Genomic DNA, 23203 nt, shown 5'->3' on the forward strand with positions numbered 1-23203 from the left:
CTCAGAGATAAGAGTACTGCGACTCTTTGAAAGGTGGACAGTGTACGCAGCACTTCCTAACCGACTGACCCATGGGACCATTTTGAACAGAACATTGCTCGGGACTAACCTGGGGGACATCCCGCTCTGAAATGCAGACCTAGATGACCTTGACGGTCTCATTTACCAAGGGCCAGGGTTCTACTAGATTTAACCCCCGTCAGCAGGTCTGAGCCTGAGCCTCATCCTGCCATGCTCTGCCCCTGAGAGGGAGGCCCGGGTCGAGGCTGCCACAACGCAGCCCTCCTGTGAGTTTCCTATCACTGCACTAACAAATTGCCACAAACTTGTGCCTTAAGACAACAGAGAGTTATCATCTTACAGTTTGGGAGGTCAGAAGTCTCTGGGCTACAATCAATGTGTTGGCAGGGCTGCATTCCTTCTGGAAACTCCAGGGTTCTTCTGCCTTTTCCAGCTTCTGGTGGCCACTCACACTCCGTGGCTCACGGCCCCGTCCTCCGTCTTCAGCGCCAGCAGTGGCAGGTCCAGCCCCTCTCGTTGCCCCCCTCTTCCATTTTTAAGGGCTCTTGTGGTTCCACTGGACCCACCTGGATCCGCCAGGCTAGTCTCCTGATCATAAGGTCAGCCGATTAGCAAGATTAATTCCATCTGCAACCTTAATCCCCCTCTCCAGGTAGCACCATTCACAGGTTCCAGGGCTCAGGGTGTGGATGTCTTTGAGGGGCCGTTCCTCTGCTTCCCGCAACTCCTTTGCTTGACTCTGAATTCAGCACAGTAACGACTCTCCTTCCTGGGCTGGTTATGCTCTCACCACAGCGCTCGGAGCGGCGGGCTCCCATCACCCCACCTGCAGGAAACCGAGGCTCAGAGGTGTGAGGTCACCTGCCGAGGCCACCCAGCGAAAAGCAGTCAAGCTGGGACTCATGTCCACATCCACCCGTGTGCCCTTGCTCTTGGCCACCATGGGTGAGGGTCTGTCGCCCACCATGGACCAGCTCCTCCCCCAGCGAGAGCCCCCAGCTGCTTCACGCAGAACAGCGGACACGGTCCTAGGCTCTGCGCATCTCTTACACAGACCAGTGACCCCACTCTTCTGAGCCTCAGGGTCCTCCTCCCTGACCTGGGCCTCCCCGCCTGGGGTGTGGAAGGATCCAATGTGCAGAGACCCCGCTCAGGCCTCACTGGCTGAGTCTGGGTGGCTGCCCTCGAGGGCTGGCGGAGGGGCCGTTCTCCTGACTGTATTATAAAGCCGACAACCGGGGACGTGAACTTGCATCCGGCGAGCGCCTGGGCCAGGTGCTCACACAGGGGTTTGATGCATCCAAAGCCACCTAGAGACTTCCAGTAGCATCATCCTCACTGCACAGCCGGGGAAACTGAGGCCCAGAAAACTGGGTTAGAGCTCCCATTCCCTCGTGTGTGCACTCAACAATATTTATGTGCGCATGTATGTATGTTTCATTGTTGATGCTGTTTTTGTTTTGGTTTGGTTTTGGCCTCACGGCATGTGGGATCTTAGTTCCCCAAGCAGGGTTCAAACCCACGGCCCCTGCACTGGAAGGAAGCATGGCATCTCAACCACTGGACCACCAGGGAAGTCCCTCAACAATATTTATTGATGTTGAATACGTGTCCTGCGTAAGGCAGGGGAGAGCTCGTATTCCAGCTGGAGACAGACTGTAAACAGTAAACAAAGAAGGGATGGAGTGCCAGGGAAGTGGGAAGGGGTAGAGGTCAGGGAAGGGGGGCTGGAGTAGGCGGCGGGGTGGGAGCTGGAAGGGTGGCTGGTGGTGTGATGGTGAGTGTCAGGGTGTGCCTGGCACCCCACTAAGCCCGTTCCAGGAATCGGGTCACTGGAATCACGTCCAGAAATAACAGTCACCCTGCAGGGCAGGTCTCTCCTGGTTTTTCAGGCGAGGTGGGAGGATCCACGAGGACCCCTGCTGACGACCACACAGCATGAAGTGGCAGATTTAGGATCTGAACCCAGGACTGTGTGCGCCCCATGCAGATGTACCCACACCCCTGCCCCTGCCCCCAGAGCGGACCACAGGGCCACACCGGGGGGGGGGGGGGTGCCGCCCATGAGTCTCGGATCTTTGGGGTCACGGTGCTACATCAAAACACAGCCAGGGGCTACCCTGGTTCCCCCAGCGAGAGAGGAGGAGGAGCAGGTACCCCCTAAGATGGGTGAGGGAGAACCCATCAAGGAGATTTGTTTTGAGGGTCTAAAACCCTGAACCTGGCCATGAACACTAGCGTGGAAACGCACGCCTTCTCCCTGTGAATATCATGAGCCTTCGAAATCCAACTTCCTTCCCCCATCAGGCTGGAGGGGGGTGAATCCTGGCAGCTGGAACCCCAAAGTGCCCCCTAAGTGGGTACAGCTGTCAGCTTCCACTTTTAGAAACATTCACGTGTTACCGTGACATTAAATACTTTCCTTCCTAATGAGCATTTCCCCCGCAGACATCTGAATGTGAAAAGATATATCCTCTGGGCCCAGCCAGGGCAAAGTCTGTGCAGAAATTTCCCTTGATGTGTTCTGTGGTGACCTAAATGGGAAGGAAATCTGAAAAAGAGGGGGATATACGTAGAGCTGATGCACTTTGCTGCACAGCAGAAACTAACACAACATTGTAAAGCAGCTATACGCCAATAACGCCAATAAAAATTAAAAAAAAAAAAAAAAAAAGAAATCTCCCTTGATGCTGACACAGAGGCACATTCTAAGGCGAGGAACGTCTCCCGGCCTCTGCAAGACGAGACAGGGACTCTCGGTGGAGCCCTACTGCCCCCTAGAGGGACGGATCCCGGAGGCCCAGATGGGAGGAGATGCCTGCGGGCCTGGGGCTCTCCATGGGCCTCCTGCAAGTGTCCCGGCTTCTCTGCCCCTTCTCGCCCCAGGACCACCTTTAGCCTGACCTCCATCCATCTACCGAGTCAACACGACGTAGGAGACCCCTGGCCGGTTCCTGCGTTCCAAGGACTCAGCTTGCCCTGCCCAAAATAGTGGCCAACATCCCCTGGTACCTCTGCCAGGCCTTTATCAAGATTTTCAAGCCCCAAACCCTAAAGAGAATAGGTGTCCCAGGCCCCCAACCTGATTCAAACAAGCCCCAAGTCAAGCTGTAAAATAAGAGTAAGGAACTCCAAGACGTTTCAGAGTTTTGCATGATGACCAATTTTAGGTCCTTTTTCGTTTGGTTGGTTTTTAAAATAAATATTCCTCAATTATTAACAAAATTTTTTGGTGCTTGGCTCTGCCTGTGTGCCAATTATGTTAACATTTAAGTATTCTTTTAGGAGGATTAGCTGTGGCTTATGAAGCAAGTACTAGGAACTCTGCAGCTGTGAAGGCTCCCCATGGGTTTACTCACTCAGTCATCAGGATGGTTCGAGGAGACTGTGTTTTTGCCATCACCACTTTATACACGAGGAAACTGAGGCAGAGAGGGGTAAAGCAACTGGCCAAGATCACACAGCCAGGAAGTGAGAGGGAGGTTCCAACCTGGTCCTTCTCAGCATCCAGGGTCCAGCTTACGTGTGCCATCTTCTGCAAAGCCTTCCCTGACCTCCCTGGTTGGAGCTGGTCCACCCTGACCCACCCCCAACCCTGCTGGTCTTGCCCCTCCCTGCTTTCTTTTGTAGTTCTACCTGCCATAAGCAATGGTGTAACTGCTTCCGTTGGGTCTACCTCCCTCCACTGCAAAGTCAGCTCCGAGAGGGCAGGAACTGGATCTGTTTGCATTGCTTCAGTCTCCCCAGGACCCAGCACTGAGCCTGGAACACGGCAGATGTTCCCTCAATATTTGGGGAAGGAGGGAAGGGAGAGAGGGAAGGAGGGAGGGAGGGAGGAAGGAAGGAAGGAAGGAAGGAAGGAGCGAGCACAGTTTCCATCCTCAGGAAGCTCCCACTTAATGGGGGGAAATAGGCCTTCTTGGCTGTAGTAGGTGGAATGGTGTCCCCCACCCAAATATCCACCAGGAACCTGTGAATGTTACCTTATTTGGGAAAAGGGTCCTTGGCATTGTTAATGATCTCGAGATCATCCTGGATTATCGGGGTGGGGGGCTAAATCCAATGACAAGTGTCCTTAGAAGAGGAGGAAAAGGCCACATAAAGATGGGGGCAGAGGTTGGGGTTCTCAGGCTACAAGCCAAGGAACGCCTGGAGCCACCAGGAACCGGAAAAAGCAGTGAAGGATTCCTCCCTAGCTAGAACATCTGGAGGGAGTGTGGCCCTGCTGACACCTTGATCTTGGACTTCTGGCCTTCAGGTCTGTAAGAGAGCAAATTTTGGTGGTTTTAGGCCACTTGGTTTGTGGCAATTTGTTACAGCAGCCCCGGCAAACTAACACATTGGCCACCCATGGATGGTTCATCAATATTCCAACAGCCCACAGAAGGGCTCACAAGATGCAGGCACTAGAGGCCAATCAAAGGAGCTGCTCTCACAGAGGAGCGGCCAGCGCAGCTCTCCAGGCCTTTGGGGCACTTGCCTCTCCCCCCCGGCAGGGATGCCAGACGCCAGGCCTCTATTGCAGTATCAGTCATCGTTGCTACTATGATCAGACCTTCACAGTATTTTCTCACCCACCTTTTGGATTTCCTAGAATTCCCTTTTCCCTCAGCTCACACCCCTGCCACATGGCGCAACCTCTTCCTCACAGGTGCTTGACTCACCTAAACACACAAGGTGCTCGCTTCCCTCCTGTGCTGGTCCCCCCACCCCCACCCTGCTCATTGCCAAAGCCGTGTCCCCCTGGGAGCTTTCCAGAATGCCCTGGTTGGAGGTGATTTCTCCCACTCCGTTTCTCCTAGCCTGTCTCTTCCAACAGCCTGTGGACTTGGGGAAGTGAATGCTTCATGCCCACCTGTCTCCGCCTCCCAGCGGGCACAGAGGGGAGGCATAGCAGTTAATGAGAGCCATGTCCTTGGTCAGCCACAGCTTTCTGCTGCCCTCCACCTGGGTGCAGCCAACCTCCTGCTTCCCTTTCCTGTCAACACTGACCTTGGACCCCTCTCACGCCCTGCTCACCACCTCCGGCCACCCGCTCCCACCTAGCTGGTTCATAGCTTCTCCCGCAGGGCCAAGCAGGCTTTGCCTCGGGGCTTCGTGTTCCTAAAGAGAGCCCTGGTCTACCCACCCTGACCTCCCAGCTCCTGAGCAGTACCTGACAATGCCACTCAGACCGCAAACCCAAGCGGTACCTGCCTGACAGGATGCTGCGAGAATGGGTAACTCCCTCAGAACGGCATGGGCCGTACGTACGTAATAAGGACCCAGTAAGATCAGCCAGTGTCACGTGATGACGACCACGCTGATGACAGTCACCACTATCACTCCCAGCTGGCCCCACGTCAACGCAGGCATCGGGGGTCTGGCGGGGGACGGCATCCCAACTTTGACTCAGGCCAGTGATACGCCCGAGAGCCATGTGGGAAGGCCCTGGTCCTGGCCTTCGTCCACCGTGTCCCTTCTCATTCTGCGTCGGTTTCTGTGGTGCTGTCAGATGTTTTCGGAATGATGCGAGCCTACTTCTGAGGTCAACTTCTAATCAGAAACGACTTCTAGACGGTGCCCTGGTTTAAAAAGAAAGAAGGAAGAAATGGAGTGAGTCATGATCCAAACCATTTGAATGAAACAAAGACACAACAAACCCTCTGCTTTCCTCTTGCGCCAGAACAAATTATCTCAGTCCTGCAGAGCCCAGCTGGAGGGAATTAACGGCGATCTCCGGTTCCCCAGATAGGAAGGCGGCGCAGCAGACCCGCCATGACTCACGGCGAGAACCACAGGGCTGTAGTTGCTTGGGGCAGAGTCGGGAACCCTTGGAGGGGCCTGCAGCCAGGGCAGCGACTCTGGAGGGGGCTCTGGGGGCCTGACACTGATGTGGGGAGGAGCCAGGAGCCCAAGGGACTGCAGACCCAGGGAGCAGTCAAGGGGTGAGTGTGAAGAGACCCCGACATTGCAGGGACTGCCACCCCACAATATCTTCCAGGGAGCTGGAGGATGCTGCCAGACCTAAGCAGGGTTTCACAAATGTGCTAAATGCCCCTGATGGTGATTTGAGTTGCAGTGTCAGCAGTTCCTCTTCTAGATTTTCCCAGAGCCCACCAACCAACACACTTGCCCTCGGGGGGAAGGGCGAACACAGCCATTTCCCAGGATTCTTGGTCTCCCTTTTGGAATGTTGTGTCTGCCAAGGTTCTGAGCTTGGAAGACTTTGCCAGACAAACTTTTCCCGGGAGTGGGAGGGAGGCTTAACTGGACAGAACTGAGGGGATGGGCTGAGCCGGCGGCTAGAGGTGGGCTCCAGACCCTCCACCCTGACTGTTAGTCCAGAATGGGTAACTTCCGCTTGGAGTTGTCAAGATGACTCACCGCATTTAGAAAACTGGTTTTTTTGGAAAATTGAACTCGTTTCTAAAATGATAGCAATAACACACGCACATGATAAACTGTTTTTTTCAATGATAAAGTATTAGCTGCAAACATGAAGACAAATGTAGTATCTCAGGACATAAATATGTGAGGGGGACAAAAAGTAAAGCATAACACAAAAAATCTTCTTCCCCCAGAGTACCTGAGTACTTCCCCGGGGGTGTCAGTCCTTGGCTTGGGCTTTCTAGTTTTTCTGATGGTAGAGTTTACCTTTAACAGTATGTCTACTTCTACTTCTTGATTTATCAACCTTAGACTGTACTGAACAATTCCTTCCATTGAAAGATAAGGAAAATAGTGCAGTTACTCTGACTTCTGTCGTTGTTACCCCTTCCCTCTTATGTACATTAGTTATATTATTGTTACTTCGTGGACCCTGAGGTCAGTATGTCTGAATTTAAATCCCACCTCTGCCACTTTTTGCTGTGTAGCTTTGAGCAAGTTACTTAACCTCTCTGTGTTCCAGTTTCCTTTTCAGTAAAAATGGGGATAATGATAGTTTCTGCTTCATAAGGTTGTCATGCAGATTAAAAGTGTTAATTCACACTAAGTGCTTAGAACAGTGCCTGCTATATAATGTCTCAATGTGTTACTATTATTTCTCATAATTCTGCTCTAGAATTTAGAACTAAATCTTTGAATTGTCAATAGGCTGACTCTAAAAACTGAAAACTAATAAACAGCACTGACAACATCACCAAGTAAACAATATTCATTAAGTGTGAAGGAACCCATGCAGAAGGAAATATGATTCCGAGAATCTTACCACTCAAGGAGAATCCACTCAAAGGAGAATCTTACCACTCAAGGAGAATCTTCCAAGTGTCAGTATAACACATAGTATTTTAGTTTCTTTCTAGTATTCTTTGCCTCTTCTGTACAGTTGTCAACTGCCACTTTTAAATAATGTATATGCCATCCTCTTTCTTAGATTCTTTTTCAGGAGGTTGACATAAATCCTTGGGCAATGTTTTCAAATAGAGTACTGTGAATGGACTGTGAATTTTTAAATTCTTCCATGTCTAAGAATATCTTTATTTTGTTTAGTTATATAAGGAACCCTAGACTGAAACTCTTTTACCCTCAGAACATGGAAGACATATCCTCTTCATCTTCTGGCATCCGAGTAGATGACAAATCTGGTGTTAATCTGATTTTCAATCTTTGGTAGTTTACCACTTTAAAAATTATTATTTCCAAAAGTCTGTAGGGGGCTTCCCCGGTGGCGCAGTGGTTGAGAGCCCGCCTGCCGATGCGGGGGACGCGGGTTCGTGCCCCGGTCCGGGAAGATCCCACGTGCCGCGGAGCGGCTGCGCCCGTGAGCCATGGCCGCTGAGCCTGCGCGTCCGGAGCCTGTGCTCCGCAGCGGGAGAGGCCGCAGCGGTGAGAGGCCCGCGTACCGCAAAAAAAAAAAAGTCTGTAGGGTAGCCTCTTTATTCTTTTCTAAAAAAATTTATTTTATTTATTTATTTATTTTTGGCTGCGTTGGGTCTCTGTTGCTGCACGCAGGCTTTCTCTAGTTGTGGCAAGTGGGGGCTACTCTTCCTTGCCGTGTGTGGGTTTCTCATTGCAGTGGCTTCTCTTGTTGCGGAGCACGGGCTCTAGGTGCGTGGGCTTCAGTAGTTGTGGCTCACGGGCTCTAGAGCGCAGGCTCAGTAGTTGTGGTGCATGGGCTTAGTTGCTCCATGGCATGTGGGATCTTCTTGGACCAGGACTCGAACCTGTGTCCCCTGCATTGGCAGGCGGATTCTTAACCACTGTGCCACCAGGGAAGCCCTTTTTTTTTTAAATAATTAAAAAAATAAATTTTATTTATTTATTTGGTTGTGCCAGGTCTTAGTTGCGGCAGGCAGGCTCCTTAGTTGTGGCACATGTCCTCCTTAGTTGCGGCTTGCCAGCTCCTTAGTTGTGGCATGCGAACTCTTAGTTGCGGCATGCACGTGGGATCTAGTTCCCTGACCGGGGAATGGCCCCGGGCCCCCTGCATTGGGAGCACGGAGTCTTAACCACTGTGCCACCAGGGAAGTCCCGCCTCTTTATTCTTAATGTTTTAAAATTTCCCCTGAGGTCTACAGGTATGCATTGTAAATGGAACCAGGTGAAGCATGTAATCTGAGGACTCAAGCCTTTCCTGGAGTGCAGGGAAATGTTCCTCTCATTTCTTTTATTATTTCCTCCCTTCCAGTCTCTCTCTTCTTTTGAAATTCCCATTTCATAGCATCTGGAACTCCTGGATTTATCCTCTTTGTCTCAACTTTTCTCTTAGATTTTCCAGCTTTGTCTCTTTACATTCTGGGAGATTTCTTCAATTCTGTCCTCCAGATCACTAACTTTATCATTGGCCATGTCTTATTTCTCAGCCCACTCATTGAAACTTTCCAATGTAATCCTATTTCTCATTTTCAAGCCTGATTCCTTCTTCTCTGACTATTCCATTTTCACAACAACCTATTCTCATCAGTGCACTGTCTCTTGAACCCTCCTGAAGATACAAAGTAGAATGAAAATGATTTTTCTTCTCCCTGAATTCTCTATGCTTATTCCAGAGTGAAGTATTCCATTTATCCACTTTGATCCTTCCCCTTTTAAAAAAGTTTTATTTATTTATTTATTTATTTATTTTTGGCTGTGTTGGGTCTTCATTGCTGCATGCGGGCCTTCTCTAGTTGCGGTGAGCGGGTGCTACTCTTCGTTGCGTTGCACGGGCTTCTCATTGAGGTGGCTTCTCTTGTGGCAGAGCATGGGCTCTAGGTGTGTGGACTTCAGTAGCTGTGGCACATGGGCTCAGTAGTTGTAGCTCGTGGGCTGTAGAGCGCAGGCTCAGTAGTTGTGGCGCACGGGCTTAGTTGCTCCACAGCATGTGGGATCCTCCCAGACCAGGGCTCGAACCCATGTCCCCTGCATTGGCAGGTAGATTCTTAACCACTGTGCCACCAGGAAAGCCCTGATCTTTCCCTTTTGTAATGTTTGTTTTCTTCATATCTCCTGAGATCCCTTAAATGTTGTTTTGCATTTATAAATAAAGGATCAACTTGGTTAATGACTGTAAGAAGCATGGGTTTCTTCTGCAACTATATATGCTTTCCTTCCCCAAGGGGCCTCTCCTTGGGACGGTGGGATAAGCCATGGGCTGTGTATATGTGGGCAGAGCACACCTACCAGCGAGCCCCACTATAATGTACAAGGGCAGAGAGCACAGTCAGGCCAGGGAGATCCCAAATTGCCAAAGCAAAGAGGATTAAACAAACAAGGGGTTTGCTTTCCTCTGCTAGAAGGAAGTCTGCAGTAGGCAGTCCGCAGATGGTAGGGCTCAGTGTTGTCATCAAGGACCCAGGCTCCCCCTGGATACCCCTTTGTCATGTTTGACAGATGCTGCTGCACCTGCAGATACTCCTGAGCTTCTGGTAGGAAGAGGAAGACCCGAGAAGCAAGAAGGGAGGGTGTTTCTGTCAGGCAGCTGAAAGCTGTCCCAGATATCCCCAGCAGATTTCTGATCACATTCATGGTCTCAAGGGAGACTGGGAGATCAAACTTTTTAGCCAAGTGCTTTGTGATCTTGACCAAAGCAGGGTTCCTCTTAGGAAGGAGGAACGAGACTAGAAACTGACTAAGCTATTAACTGTGTGTGTGACGGGCATTTCTGTATCTTCCCATCTGGGAGGAGCTGCTTATTCTCCCCTCCAGCCCCATGTCTGTGACAGAGATCTCTGTTTTCTCTCCTCTCTCAGCCCTATGGCAGAATTGCCATTTGTCTCCTAATATTAACATTCTCCTTCCTTTTTAGTACTAGGACTCCCATTTTTACTGGGCACGTGGCCACCTAGAACGACCATATTTCCCAACCCTCCTTGCAGCTGTGTGGCCAAGTTCCAGTCAATGGGATGGTGGCGAAAGTCAAGGCTCCAACTTCTGGGTATGTCCATAAAAGGAAGAGGGTGTGTGCTCTCCCCTCCCCCCGTTTCCCATTGGCTAGTCTGCAGGTGAGGTGGAGAGTTACCTGGAACACCCCTAGCGATGGCAGAGCATCAGGTCAGAGAGAATGAGGACCAGATAGAAAGAGAGAAAACGAGAGATAGAGAGCTAGAGGAGGGGAGGAGAGAGAGAGAGAGAAAAAAAGATATTAATCTTGTTTTAACCCTTGTTATTTGAGCCTTTGTTGCATATCTTAGAAAATGACAATCCAAATAGCCACCTTAAAGATGGCTTCTCAGGCCCATTTTTTTCCCTTAAATCACTATCACTGGTTGTGGAAGCAGAATAATGGCCCCTAAATGTGTCCACATGCTAATCCCCAGAACCCGTGAATGTTTCCTTCCATGGCAAAAGGGGCTTCAAAGATGCGATTAAGTTAACGATTTTGAGATGAGAAGATTATCCTGGATTAATCACAAGGGCCCTTATAAGAGGGAGACAGGAGGGTTGGAGTCAGAGAGGGAGATGTGATGACAGAGAGATTTGAAGATGCTCCTGGCTTTGAAGATGGAGGGAAGAGCCACAAGCCAAGAAGGCAGGAGGTTTCTGGAGGCTGGACAGGCAAGGGAATGGAGCCTTGCCCTCAAGAAGGAACTTTGGCCTCGACTTTAGGATTTCTGAACTGCAGAAAGGTGAGAGCCTTAATTTGCGTTGTTTTAAGCCATTAAGTTTGTGGTAATTTGTTACAGTGGCCATAGGAAACCAACACACTAGTTAAGGACACTGTCCATAAGAAAATAAAAGTAGCCATTTGTAGTGTTTCATCCAACACTCATAATGCAAATTCATAAGCAAATGAGATTTGTGCACTACTCATTTAATCTTCACAACCCTGCCAAGGAACTACTCTTATCTACCCCATTTTACAGATGAGGCAGTTGAGGCTCAGAGAGGTTATGTACATCATCCAAGGTCACACAGCTACTAAGTAGCAGAGCCAGGATATGTTCCTATGTGTTGTGCTCCTGCCTCCATCTTCAAAAAACTTAGGTTCAGAAGAGAACAGTACAGGGTGAAACCCATGACCTGTGGGTCAAGCTGGGAAGTAATGATTTGTCAGGACATCCTTCTAACCTCCTAAGCCTCTCTCTTCTGGTTAAAAAGAGTCTTTGCTCTGCTGACGTTTGGTAGCTCAGAGACCCCTCATTTGCAGCAGCCCGTGAGCACACTGCAGCCTCTTCCCTCTGTTTGGGAGAACAGCTCTCCTGTGATGACAGAGGCATGAGTCAGGGGTGCTGATGGGGGCCTGGGCCAGGCGACCCTCCAGAGCAGCCGCGCTCAGGAAACCGCAGAGGCGGGCCCTCTGCGAAATCTGAGAGGCTCCCCACCCCATTTCAACACACCCTGGGGACCCTTTGGGCATCAAAGCTACTTACTAAGGAGTTGGAGGGTTACCCAGCCCGTGAGTGAGGGAATCCTTGGGTCCCTTGCATATTTCATTTTTCTGTTTCTTTACCTTCAGCGACACCTCTCTCAAGGCCCAGCGCTGCCGCTACCGGGGTGTCTGCTCAGGGGCAGACCCCCTTCCCTCTCTATCTGTATCCCCCTCTCTGTCGTGTCTGATATGGGAGGTGGGTGATTAGAATGCATCATGCCAGAGGTCCCTGTGCCTCCTGTTGGCTCAGGTACCCAGAGGTTCTCACTGATCCCAGGCGAAGCATGTCTTAGTTCATACTCAATGTCATAAACCTTTGTACCCTCATCTTTAAGAGACCCTACCTTGCCCAGAAATAAACCCACACACCTATGGTCAATTAACCTGTGACAAAGGAGGCAAGAATATACAGCGGAGAAAAGACAGTCTCTTCAATAAGTGGTGCTGGGAAAACTGGACAGCTACAGGTAAGAGAATGAAATTAGAACATTCTCTAACACCATAGACAAAAATAAACTCAAAATGGATTAAAGACCTAGATGTCAGACCGGATACTATAAAACTCCTAGAGGAAAACATAGGCAGAACACTCTGACATAAATCGCAGCAATATCTTTTCAGATCCGTCTCCTAAAGTAATGGAAATAAAAACAAAAACAAACAAATGGGACCTAATTAAACTTAAAAGCTTTTGCACAGCAAAGGAAACCATAAACAAAATGAAAAGACAACCCACAGAATGGGAGAAAATACTTGCAAACGATGCGACCGATAAGGCATTAATTTTTAAAATATACGAACAGCTCATACAACTTGATATCAAAAAACAAACTACCCAATCAAAAAATGGGCAGAAGACCTAAATAGACATTTCTCCAAGAAGACATACGGATGGAAAACAGGCACATGAAAAAATGCTCAACATTGCTAATTATTAGAGAAATGCAAATCAAAACTACAATGAGATATAACCTCACTCTGGTCAGAACAGCCATCATTAGAAAGTCTACAAATAATAAATGCTGGGGAGGGTGTGGAGAAAAAGGAACCCTCCTACACTGATGGTGAGAATGTAAATTGGTGCAGCCACTACGGAGAACAGTATGGAGGTTCCTTAAAACACTAAAAATAGAGTTACCATATGATCCTGTAATCCTTCTCCTGGGCATATATCTGGAAAAGACAAAAACTTTAATTCAAAAAGATATATGCACCCCAATGTTCACTGCAGCACTATTTACCATAGCCAAGACCTGGAAGCAACCTTAATGTCCATCAACAGATGAATGGCTAAAGATGTGGTACATATACACAATGGAAGACTACTCAGCCATTAAAAAGACTGAAATAATGCCATTTGCAGCAACATGGATGGACCTAGAGATCATCATACTAAGTGAAGTAAGTCAGAAAGAGAAAGACAAACACCATATGATATCACTTGTATGTGGAATCTAAAATATGACACAAATGAACTTACCTACGAAACAGAAACAGACTCACAGACAGAGAACAGACTTGTGGTTGCCGAGGCAGGGGTGGTGGTGCAGGGGGGATGGAGTGGGAGTTTGGGCTTAGCAGATGCAAACCATTACATACAGAATGGATGACCAACAAGGTCCTACTGTATAGCACAGGGAACTATATTCAATATTCTGTAATAAACCATAATGAAAAAGAATATATATGTGCAACTAAATCACTTTGCTATACAGCAGAAACTAACACAACATTGTAAATCAACTACACTTCAATAAAACAAATCTTTTTAAAAAAGAATTTTTAATCTATTAGCACAGCCAGCTTATCCCTTTTCTTTCCCCTTTGTAACAATAACATTATATTTCTAGACCATATAGCTGCTGAAGGTGTAGCTTATTCGGGATGGCCATTATCCATCTTCTGGATTTTAGCTGAGCCCAGCTAAAATCCAGAAGTGCCATTATCCAGGAAGAAGGAGAAAATCAATTTGGGGGACAAACAGCAGTCTCTGACACACTGACATTTAAAAATCGGGACATTTTAGGTTCTGGGGCACCTTGATTATACGTAAAACTAACATGCATGGAGTACCTCTATGTGCCCTCCTTGTATCAGCCATACGAAGGAGGTGCTCCAGAGACTGGGGGCCGGCATTCAAACTTGCCCCTAGGGAAGGCAAAGCCAAGCTCCTTCTCCTACTCTGTCTGTGTGCTGGATGGCCACGCTGGAGAAAGCTTCAGAATGGCCCAGTGAGTAAATGTCACAGCCCCACCCCCTTGAGGGTGACATCATCCCACCGTCTGGAGCAGACAGTGTTCCTGCTCTCACTTCCTTTCCTCCTGATCCTTGAAGGCCCTCCAGGCACAAGGCTTTCTTCCAGAGTATGCCTGCTCCCATCTGGTCCCGGGGGCGGGCAGGAGGGGCACCATGGAAGGTGCTTGAGGGTACCGTTGGCATCACCCCTCCCTCAGGCCCTAGAAAGGCCACCTGGCCACCTGTTGCCCTGGCTCCCCAGCCCTGCTAGCCCCAGAAGCCAAGGAGCCTTGCGGGCAAGCTGAGCTGGCAATGGTGAGGCTGTCCCTATGGGGGGGTGCTGGGCCCCCCCAGGGCCACAGCTCCTGGCTGCTCTGACAGCGCAGTGTCTGCCTTCCACCTCCCAGAGGGTCATAAATATCGCTCCCGGAGATTAGCTGGGCCCCATGCTCCCGTCTGCAGCCTCGCCAAGGGGTGCGAGGAAGGACTGAGTCATGGCCCTCAGCTCTTTCTAAATTGGACTTAAAATGAAAAAAATAAATAACAGAGGGAAAGGGCCTGACTGTTTTTAAGAACAGAAGAATGAGCTTTCTTTGTGCTTGCACGTCTCTAGGAGGACCCCGGGGAGGGAGCTCAGAGCAGTCTCCCCCTCCCCAAACTTCACCTTCAGGGTGAAGGTGAAGTCTGGGGAGGCAAAGAAAATATTGTGATAAAGTCTAAGTTACTGCTGATGCCTGCCGGGCCACTTGATTAAGTGGATTGAGTGCAAACAAATCTCCCAGCGCCTTCCTCTCTGCAAATGTTGGTGGGGGGAGGCCAGGCCTGGGCTCAGAGCCAACCCCTCGCTGGCCCAGCCCTGCTCGGCACCCTTGAGCATTTCTCCTCTTGTTTCTTTCTCAGGAGTACACGGGACTCACTAAACAACCTGTGGGACCCAGTGCAAAGTGAAAACGCAGGGCCCTGGTTCAAACAGCAGGAAAAAAAGCGCTGCTACAGGTATTAAAGGTACTAAAATATAAAGTTTTTTCCCTTTCTTCTGCGGTCTCTCTCTCCTGACTTATTACAGTGTTTTTTATTCACCACTTAATGTTCTAAGTACAGGGAAACATTTTAATTTTAAACTATTATATTCAATTATATTAAACTCATATGATATTAAATTCATGAATGGCATGCATTTTTGCCATTATTTTTATATGGCACAATGCCAGTACTAAATACAAATAGAAGAGCATTTAACCTGTAAGCAGAATCACCAAAATTACACAACTTCTATTTCCTAGCTCATATATGCATGTGTACCAGAGGAGTGGAAACGCCGCACAAAATGAACTCAACTGTTTTACAGTTGACCCCTGAACAACATGGGCTTGAACTGCGCAGGTCCACTTATTGGAGGACATTTATTCATTAAAAAAAAAAACCCAAAACAAAAAAACCCACACGATTCCCGGTTGGTTGAATCCACAGATGCAGAACCAAGGATAGAACGGCTGATAGAACGGATCCATCAGGCACAGTCACATTTTGGATGGATCCATCCAAAATCCATCAGTGGATTTTGGGATCCACAGCAGGTCCTGGAAACAGTCCACCCCCGACACTGAGGGGCTAGGGTCTTTCACTTCTTCGTACATTCTACAGTCTCCACCTTCCGCTTACTGGTGAGTAAGGAAGGACTGACAGGTGAAGGAACTGTAGGTTTCACACCGTCTTCCCCTTTCCTTCCAAGTCACCATTTTCAGTGTAAATGGTTGACTAATACAAGGAAGCAACACGCGTACGGAGGGGTTGCTTGGTCGTTCGTGTTTCTTTCTGCCTTTGCCTTCTTTCTGCATTGAAAGCAAGTTCTGGTTCTGGCAGAAAGCCCTTTCTCTTGGGGCTGACAGCGACCCCAGTACGGCTCAGTTATGTAGGTAACACACTTGCCTTGGACTTGCTTTGAGTCTCACTGACCTGCCGCGCGTGGTGGGTACCCGGGGATTCTGACGTCACGGGGAACAGCGAACAGGTATGGAATGGAACAGCGCCGCGCACGCGGCGCGCATCTCCTCTGGGCACGCGCACGCACGCTTCTTGTCCCATCGGACTTCACGTAAAAAATACAAATTCAAGGACAACTTTATTAGGAATTTTAAGATGACGAACGTGCCAAGTGCAGGGCCTATCTGAGCACGAGGCCTTGTGCGAGAGCACAAGCTGCATAGCCATGAAGCTGAGAACACGTTTATTTTTCTGACTCTCAACATACGTATATTGTGGACAAATTAAGAAGCACAGTCAAGCAAAATGTGAATGGACAATTATCTCCTAGAGATAACGACCATTAACACTGGTCATGTAACTTGATGTTTCTCGAGGCCTGTGACACCAGATAACTTACGGAAACCCTCCGATGAATTCTCCAATGGCTTCCCTTCTGCCTGGACCACAGCACACGCTCCCTGCAGGCCAGCCGGCCCAGCACTGGCCCGCCTTCCGCCCCCTGCTCTGTCCCTCCCTCACTCTGCCCCAGGCACTGGGCCTCTTTCTGAGAACAAAGCCTTCTTGCTTTTGCACCTGCTGTTGCCTGCACCTAGGATCCCGTCCCAGCTCCTATGTGACTGCCTCTTCAGCCTTCAGGTCCCAGATCCACTGTCACCTCCTCTGAGAGCCCTGCTCTGACCACAAAGGGCCTCCCGCTCATTCTTCATGAAAGGTCAGACCGGTAACTCCCACCAGGGCTACGCTTGGTACTGACGGGGGTCAGATTGAGTTTCTGAACCAGTCACGATGGGGGTTAGATGTTTACCATTGGCTTAGGCTGGGTGGGCAACTAGTGTCCCTGGGCCACATTTGGCTCACTGGCTTTGTGAGTAAACTTTTATTGGAACACAGCCAAGCTTATTTATGTGTCATCTGCAGCTGCTTTCCTGTCACAACATCAGAGTTGATTAGTTGTGACACCGGGTGGCCTGCGAAGCCTTAAATATTTACTATCTGGTCCTTTACTGAATATGTCTGCTGACCCCTGGGTTCAATTAAGTAGAGCTTTCTGCTGGATCTAGGGGTGGGGTCAGCTTCCCCGGAGTCTCGCGGCTTCATCAGAAAGGGATCAATACCTAAACAAAGTGGGGTTGACAAGAAGAAAGAGGAAGGGGGGTGAAAGCTGAGTGATCAACCACCGTTTTCAGTAAAGATACGTGTACAGTAAACATAAAGCGTGTTCCCCTTTATGGCAGTGCCGCGATTTATTTAGTAAATCTTATAAGAAGTGATATCTAGATTGCCTCTAAATTTTTATCATTACAAATCCTACTATGACGTACGTCCATATGAGTACATCCCTCGAGCCCTGCCCGCTTTTTCTTACCTAGATGGGTGGTCGCAGTAATGGGCCTGAGCTGTTCTCCTGTGGTATCAACCTCCGTCATCTTCCAGGGTGGGTGGGGAGATCAGAGTCTGGCCTCATCCTCCAAGGTGAGTAAGGGGATACCTGTTGAGGTGACAGGCCGCATGGAAGGCTGATGTCAGTGGAGGGGCTCCGTGTGGGTCACTGCAGCCTCACATCGCACTTGGAAGGCTGGCTTTCTTGCTGCTCTTTTATCCCAAGGAAATGGAGGCTCAGAGATGCACAGTCACTCACTCAAGGTCACACAGCCCATCAGTGGCCAAGCAGGGAATCAGATTTGAGGCGTCCTGTACTATGTGGTCGTACTGGGGAGCTGGGGAAGGGCACTGCATTGCTGGACTGGCCTGTGAGGCTCTAGGATGATTATAGAGGGTTAAAAACGTCCCAAACACAAACCCCCTCTTACACCCGCTGGATGCTGCTGTGAACTTTTCAACCAAAACCCAAGTATTTTGTCCTGTACTTGGAGATTAAACCACAAGTGCGCCTCTCCCGGGAGAAGCAACATGCCAGCACAAATTGCTAAGGTAATCAAGAACGGGACGGAAATGTTCTACACGGGGCGGTAGAGGGGAGGAATCGGGGGTGCGTCCAAAGGCTCTGGGATGGGAGACAGACAGCCAGGCCCCGAAGACAGAGGGTGCCCCTTCCCAAGTCAGTCAGGGCCTGCTGATAGCCTTTTTCTGGCACCTCCTGGTGGGGAGACTGTTTAATGATGGGCCCTGGCAAAACCATTTCGACCAGTGCTTCAGTTTCCCTCTTTTATTATAAATCCGCTTAAAATATTTGGGGCGCTCCCCAAAGTACCCAGAGATCTGTGTTGGGGACTCAGCACCACCCACACTGGTGCTTGACAGATTTAAGCCATCCCAGCCAGTCCTTGGGATTTGGGCCACGTCTGAGTACCAGCTCCACTATTACATAGATAGATAGACAGATAGATAAATATATGTGTGTATTTAAGTTGACTCATTTTTTCGCTTAATAAATGTACTTTAAAGGAAGCTTAAAATCATTACTATTGATAATAAATTAGTACCATTTGTCATAGAAAGAAGGCAACCATGAAAGTGCGTAACCATTTTCTTAAACATGTCCATTAATGCAACACCTGACTGTCCCTGGTGCCACCAGGGCCACGTGTCCACCTTTCGGGATCCATGACTTGGCACACGCAGTGCTTCCGAGGCCACACAGATACGTGGACCCTGAGGCCGAACTCGCTGGCATCTTCCAAATGCCCTCCAGTGGCCCCAGTTTCTTGCTAGCACCTGCCCAGATTCTTTTCACTTGGCCTCACCTCCCCCATCCACCAGCCGCAAGCCTGGGGCGCCAGATTTCATGGAGATTTTCTCCCAGCCCCTAGGGGAGGTTTTTCCGGAAATGGAGCCACAGTCATTAGCAGCATGTGGTATGAATTAGGAGGAGCTGAGCAATCTGCCGGCCTCCTTTCTAACCCCACCCCATCACCTGGAGCTGGAAACCCTTACCTCTCTGGCCCGGCAGGCAGATGGGCCAGTTGCCCCACGTGCACCTCCGCTCAGGTGTCCTTCTCCAGCAGCATCTGTCCCATGTTGTCTCTCCCTGGCTTTCAACACGCCCACAGCACCACACTGCAAAGGGAACCAGGCTCTACACTCATCCAGAAATGGAGGGAACTTTAAGCCTGGCCCTGATCTGTCTTTTCCAGAAATTTCTTCCACTACTACTCACCCAGAGGAAGGTTGGTTGGGGGTTTTGAGGGGAGGGGTAGGTCAGGGTATACAAGGGTCTAAAGACAAAGGCAGGCAGACCTATGCCCCTTCTTCACTCCTGCCTCAGCCCATGCAGAGGAAACTGTGCCCTTTCTGAAGAAACGTCTCCATCCCCCATCCCCTTCCTCCCTCTCCCTTGTGGGTAAGCCTGCGGTGGCCAGTTCTACCTGTGTCTGGGTGGACCCCTGAAATTCAGTACGGGCAGTAGTAGAAAGAAGCCTGACCATGGCCACACATCCAAGGCCCGTTTTCCAACTTCCATCATGAATTTGTTGTTGTTGTTTCTCCTATGTTCAACAGACTGTGATTGATTGAACCTCAGGATCCGTTCCCCTTCGCTTCCACAGTAACTGAAGATTTTCACTGTGTACTGGGCTGCCCAGAATAATGACGACATTTCCCATCAGCCCCTGCGTTTAGTGTGGTCACATGATTAATTCGGCCTTCTCCTGTGAATTAAAGGGGCACCCCCAACTTCCGGATAGTAACTTGCAGTGGAAAGGGACCTGCCTTTCCTCTAGCTGGCTCTACCAGAATAAGGCTGGGGTTTTGGTCCCTAACTGCCTTTGTGTCTCTACCTCATCAAGCTCAGGGCTTGAGGGAAAGAGTGTTTCAAATCGCAACAATGAATACTATCATGATCCACTGTGAGTAGCTACCACCCAATGAGGTAGGCAGGCTCTACTCAGCCTAATAATAATAACATCAGCATCACATTGATAGTGACTTATTGCTTACTCCCTTCCAATCCATGAACACAGCCCATGCATGATCTGGTTTAGTCCCAAGAGGCTGGTTTTATTAACTCCATAGGAAACTAAGGCTCAGAGAGGTTAAGTAACTTGGCCAAGGTCACACAGCGAGCAAGGTTCAACTCAAGATTATCTGTGAGGCCAACGCTCTTAACGACACTATTTTGCCTACCCCAAATAGCAACGCTACCATTTTTTGAGTGCTCGCTTTATGCCAAGGGCTCAATAAAGCCCTTTACATATATTAATTAATAATCCTCCAGCATATCTACAAGGCAGACATTCTCCCCCCGACCCCCCCTTTGCAGATGAGGACACAGCTATGGAGAGGTGAGGAGATGGCGTCTACTGCTCTGAGAAGAAGAGGTGTGCATCTCCCAAGGGGCAGCTCTTGCCTGCTCGTGAACCTCCCAACAAGCTGACCTCTGAATCCAACTGGTATTCCCCACCCTCCACCCCCAAGGCCATGGCTTACTTATGAGGCCACAGAGGAATGACCGCATTTCTCAACTTCCTGAACCCACAGGTCACACCCCCAGAGGCAGAGGCTGTTGCCTTTGTGAAGAGTAGTCAGGCGGGGTAAGGGAACAGCTCCATAATTTCCAGCTTGGCAGTGGTCCCTGGGATGGCCTCCCGGCCCTCACTCTCTCTCACTGCATCCCAAATTCCATAACAAACCAGGGTCTGGGCCCTGAGGCTGGTTATCTAGTTCAGGTGTCTGCAAACTACTGCCCAAGGGCCAAATCTGGCCCATTGCTTGTTTTTGTACCACCGAGGAGCTGAGAATGGTTTTCACATTTTTAAGTGGTGGAAAAAAATTCAAAAAAGAATAATAGTCCATGATGTGAAAATTACATGGATTTTTGACCGCCTCTAACCATAGAATGTGGCAGAAGTGACACAGAGTGACTTCTGAGGCCACGCGGCTTCTGTAGTTTTCTTTTGGGACATGTACCTTTGAAGCTCTGAGCTGCCATGTAAGAAACCCAGCCACCCTAAAGCCACCACACTTGACATACCATGAAGAGAGATCACCCAGAGATAGAGAGAGCTGCCTGGGGAGCCCCAGCTGTTTGAAGCCACAGCCAGCTTCAGCATAAGCATCAGCATCTTCATCAGCATCAGCATCACCATCTGCATCAGCATCAGCATCACCATCTGCATCAGCATCAGCATCTTCATCAGCATCAGCATCAGCATCTGCATCAGCATCAGCATCTTCATCAGCATCAGCATTTGCATCAGCATCAGCATCACCATCTGCATCACCATCTGCATCTTCATCAGCATCAGCATCAGCATCAGCATCTGCATCAGCATCAGCATCTGCATCAGCATCTGCATCTTCATCAGCATCAGCATCAGCATCTGCATCAGCATCTGCATCTTCATCAGCATCAGCATCAGCATCACCATCTGCATCAGCATCAGCATCACCATCTGCATCAGCATCAGCATCTTCATCAGCATCAGCATCAGCATCTGCATCAGCATCAGCATCTTCATCAGCATCAGCATTTGCATCAGCATCAGCATCACCATCTGCATCAGCATCTGCATCTTCATCAGCATCACCATCTGCATCAGCATCACCATCTGCATCTTCATCAGCATCAGCATCAGCATCACCATCTGCATCAGCATCACCATCTGCATCTTCATCATCATCAGCATCAGCATCACCATCTGCATCAGCATCAGCATCTTCATCAGCATCAGTATCTGCATCAGCATCAGCACCAACTGTGAGTCAGTGAGACTTCAGGGATTTCCGATGCCAGCTTTCCTGCAAGCCACCCTAGCTGACACCGTGTAAAGCAAAGACAAGCTGTCCCCGCTGAGCCCTGCCTAGCTTGCAGATTTATGAGATTAGTGAATAAATAATGGCTGTTTTTTAAGCCCCCAAAGGTTAAGTGGTATGTTCAAGGCCATCACCAGCTTGTAAGTGACAGAATTCCACCTCTGTTCAACTCCAGAGCCTCTCTGCCCTTTGCAGTGTGAGGATGTGTTCAAAGAGCTTAGGCCAACAAAGGGGTTCACACTTTGTTTGACAAACTCGCATCAGAATTGTGTGGGGATCTTGCTAAAAACGTGGATTTCTAAGTCCTAACCCAGACCTAGTGAATCAGAACCTCAATGTTATGCATTATAATACGTGGCCCGGGAGTGTCTTCACCACAGTAACAGTTCCCACCCATCAGTCTAAGATGCAGAAGGGAATGCAGTCACCAAACACCACTAACTGCCTTCAAGGACTGCTTCCCAGTGGCCAGCTGTGGACCAGGCACTGCTCTGACCCCTGGGGAGTCATAAAAGAAAACAACGTATAAAGAGCAAAACAAAGAAATGAAAGATAAAATGACAGAAAAACAGAGAAAGCCCCCAACCTCGTGCAAATTTCAGTTTAGGGCAAGTATGAGCCTTGGTGTTAGGGAAATAGATGACAAAAAGCAAGCAAAGAATAAGATTATTCCAGAGAGTATTAAGTGCTGGGAAGGAAATCAGACAGGATGACGGGGCACAGTGGAAGGCAGGGGCCGTTTCAGACAGCGGAGGAGGGAGGAGGTCAGGGGAGAAGGTTCCAAGTGTGACAGCAAGGGTCAGGCATGCTGGGCACTTGACGTACATCACTCCATTTGATGCTCATGGCTCCCCTGCACCGGATTTATTAGGGTTCCCACCCTCCACCCGCTTTTACACAACCCTCCTTCTAGAGTCTCCATCTCAAACAGTGGCAAATCCACCTTTCCCATTGGTATGAGTGTCCCGTGGCTGCTAAAACAAAGTACCACAACCTAGGTGGCTAGAACGACGGAAATTTATTCTCCCCTAGTTCTGGAGGTCGGAAGTCAGACATCATGGTGTCCACAGGGTTGGTTCCTTCTGGAGGCGCTGAGGGCGCATCCAGCCCGTCCTGCCCCTCTAACTTCTGGTGGCTGCCCGGCCATCCTTGGCGCTCCTTGACTTGTAGATGCATCACTCCGTCTCTGCCCCCATCTTCCCATGCCCTTCTCCTCTGTGTGTCTCTGTGTCCTCTCCTTTTCTCACAAAGACATCTGTCATTGGATTGAGGGTCTACCTTAATCCAGGATCATCTCATCCTGAGATCCTTAACTTAATTACCTCTGCAAAGACCCTTTTCCCAAATAAGGTCACTTTCACTGGTTCAAGGGGTTGGAACTCAGGCACAGCCTTTGGGGGGGGCACTACTGAACCCACCACAAAGTTTCTCAGGTCAAAACATTTGGGGTCACTCTCGATGGTGACTCTCTCTCTT

The 23203-nt window shown here is 49.3% G+C and overlaps 1 protein-coding gene across 6 annotated transcripts; it reads right to left on the reverse strand.

The window, feature by feature from the left end:
• Nucleotides 1-1762: 1762 nt before the first annotated feature.
• Nucleotides 1763-21476, reverse strand: LOC102994623 (uncharacterized). 6 transcript variants are annotated; one of them, XM_055090700.1, is made up of 6 exons: nucleotides 20946-21476; nucleotides 18911-19033; nucleotides 17382-17504; nucleotides 5275-5585; nucleotides 4005-4281; nucleotides 1763-2572 (listed from the first exon to the last, which is right to left on the reverse strand). In XM_055090700.1, exons 1-3 carry the CDS (start codon nucleotides 21472-21474, stop codon nucleotides 17464-17466), a joined length of 693 nt encoding a protein of 230 aa, XP_054946675.1. In that variant the 5' UTR covers nucleotides 21475-21476; the 3' UTR covers nucleotides 1763-2572; nucleotides 4005-4281; nucleotides 5275-5585; nucleotides 17382-17463. The 6 variants fall into 6 exon arrangements, with proteins under 6 accessions (XP_054946675.1, XP_054946674.1, XP_054946672.1 ...); XM_055090699.1 differs by having other exon boundaries at nucleotides 3381-4281; XM_055090697.1 differs by lacking the exon at nucleotides 1763-2572 and having other exon boundaries at nucleotides 2683-4281.
• Nucleotides 21477-23203: the final 1727 nt, after the last annotated feature.

This window comes from Physeter macrocephalus, chromosome 14, assembly GCF_002837175.3.
Source record: "Physeter macrocephalus isolate SW-GA chromosome 14, ASM283717v5, whole genome shotgun sequence".
In the NCBI taxonomy this organism is placed as follows: domain Eukaryota; kingdom Metazoa; phylum Chordata; class Mammalia; order Artiodactyla; family Physeteridae; genus Physeter; species Physeter macrocephalus.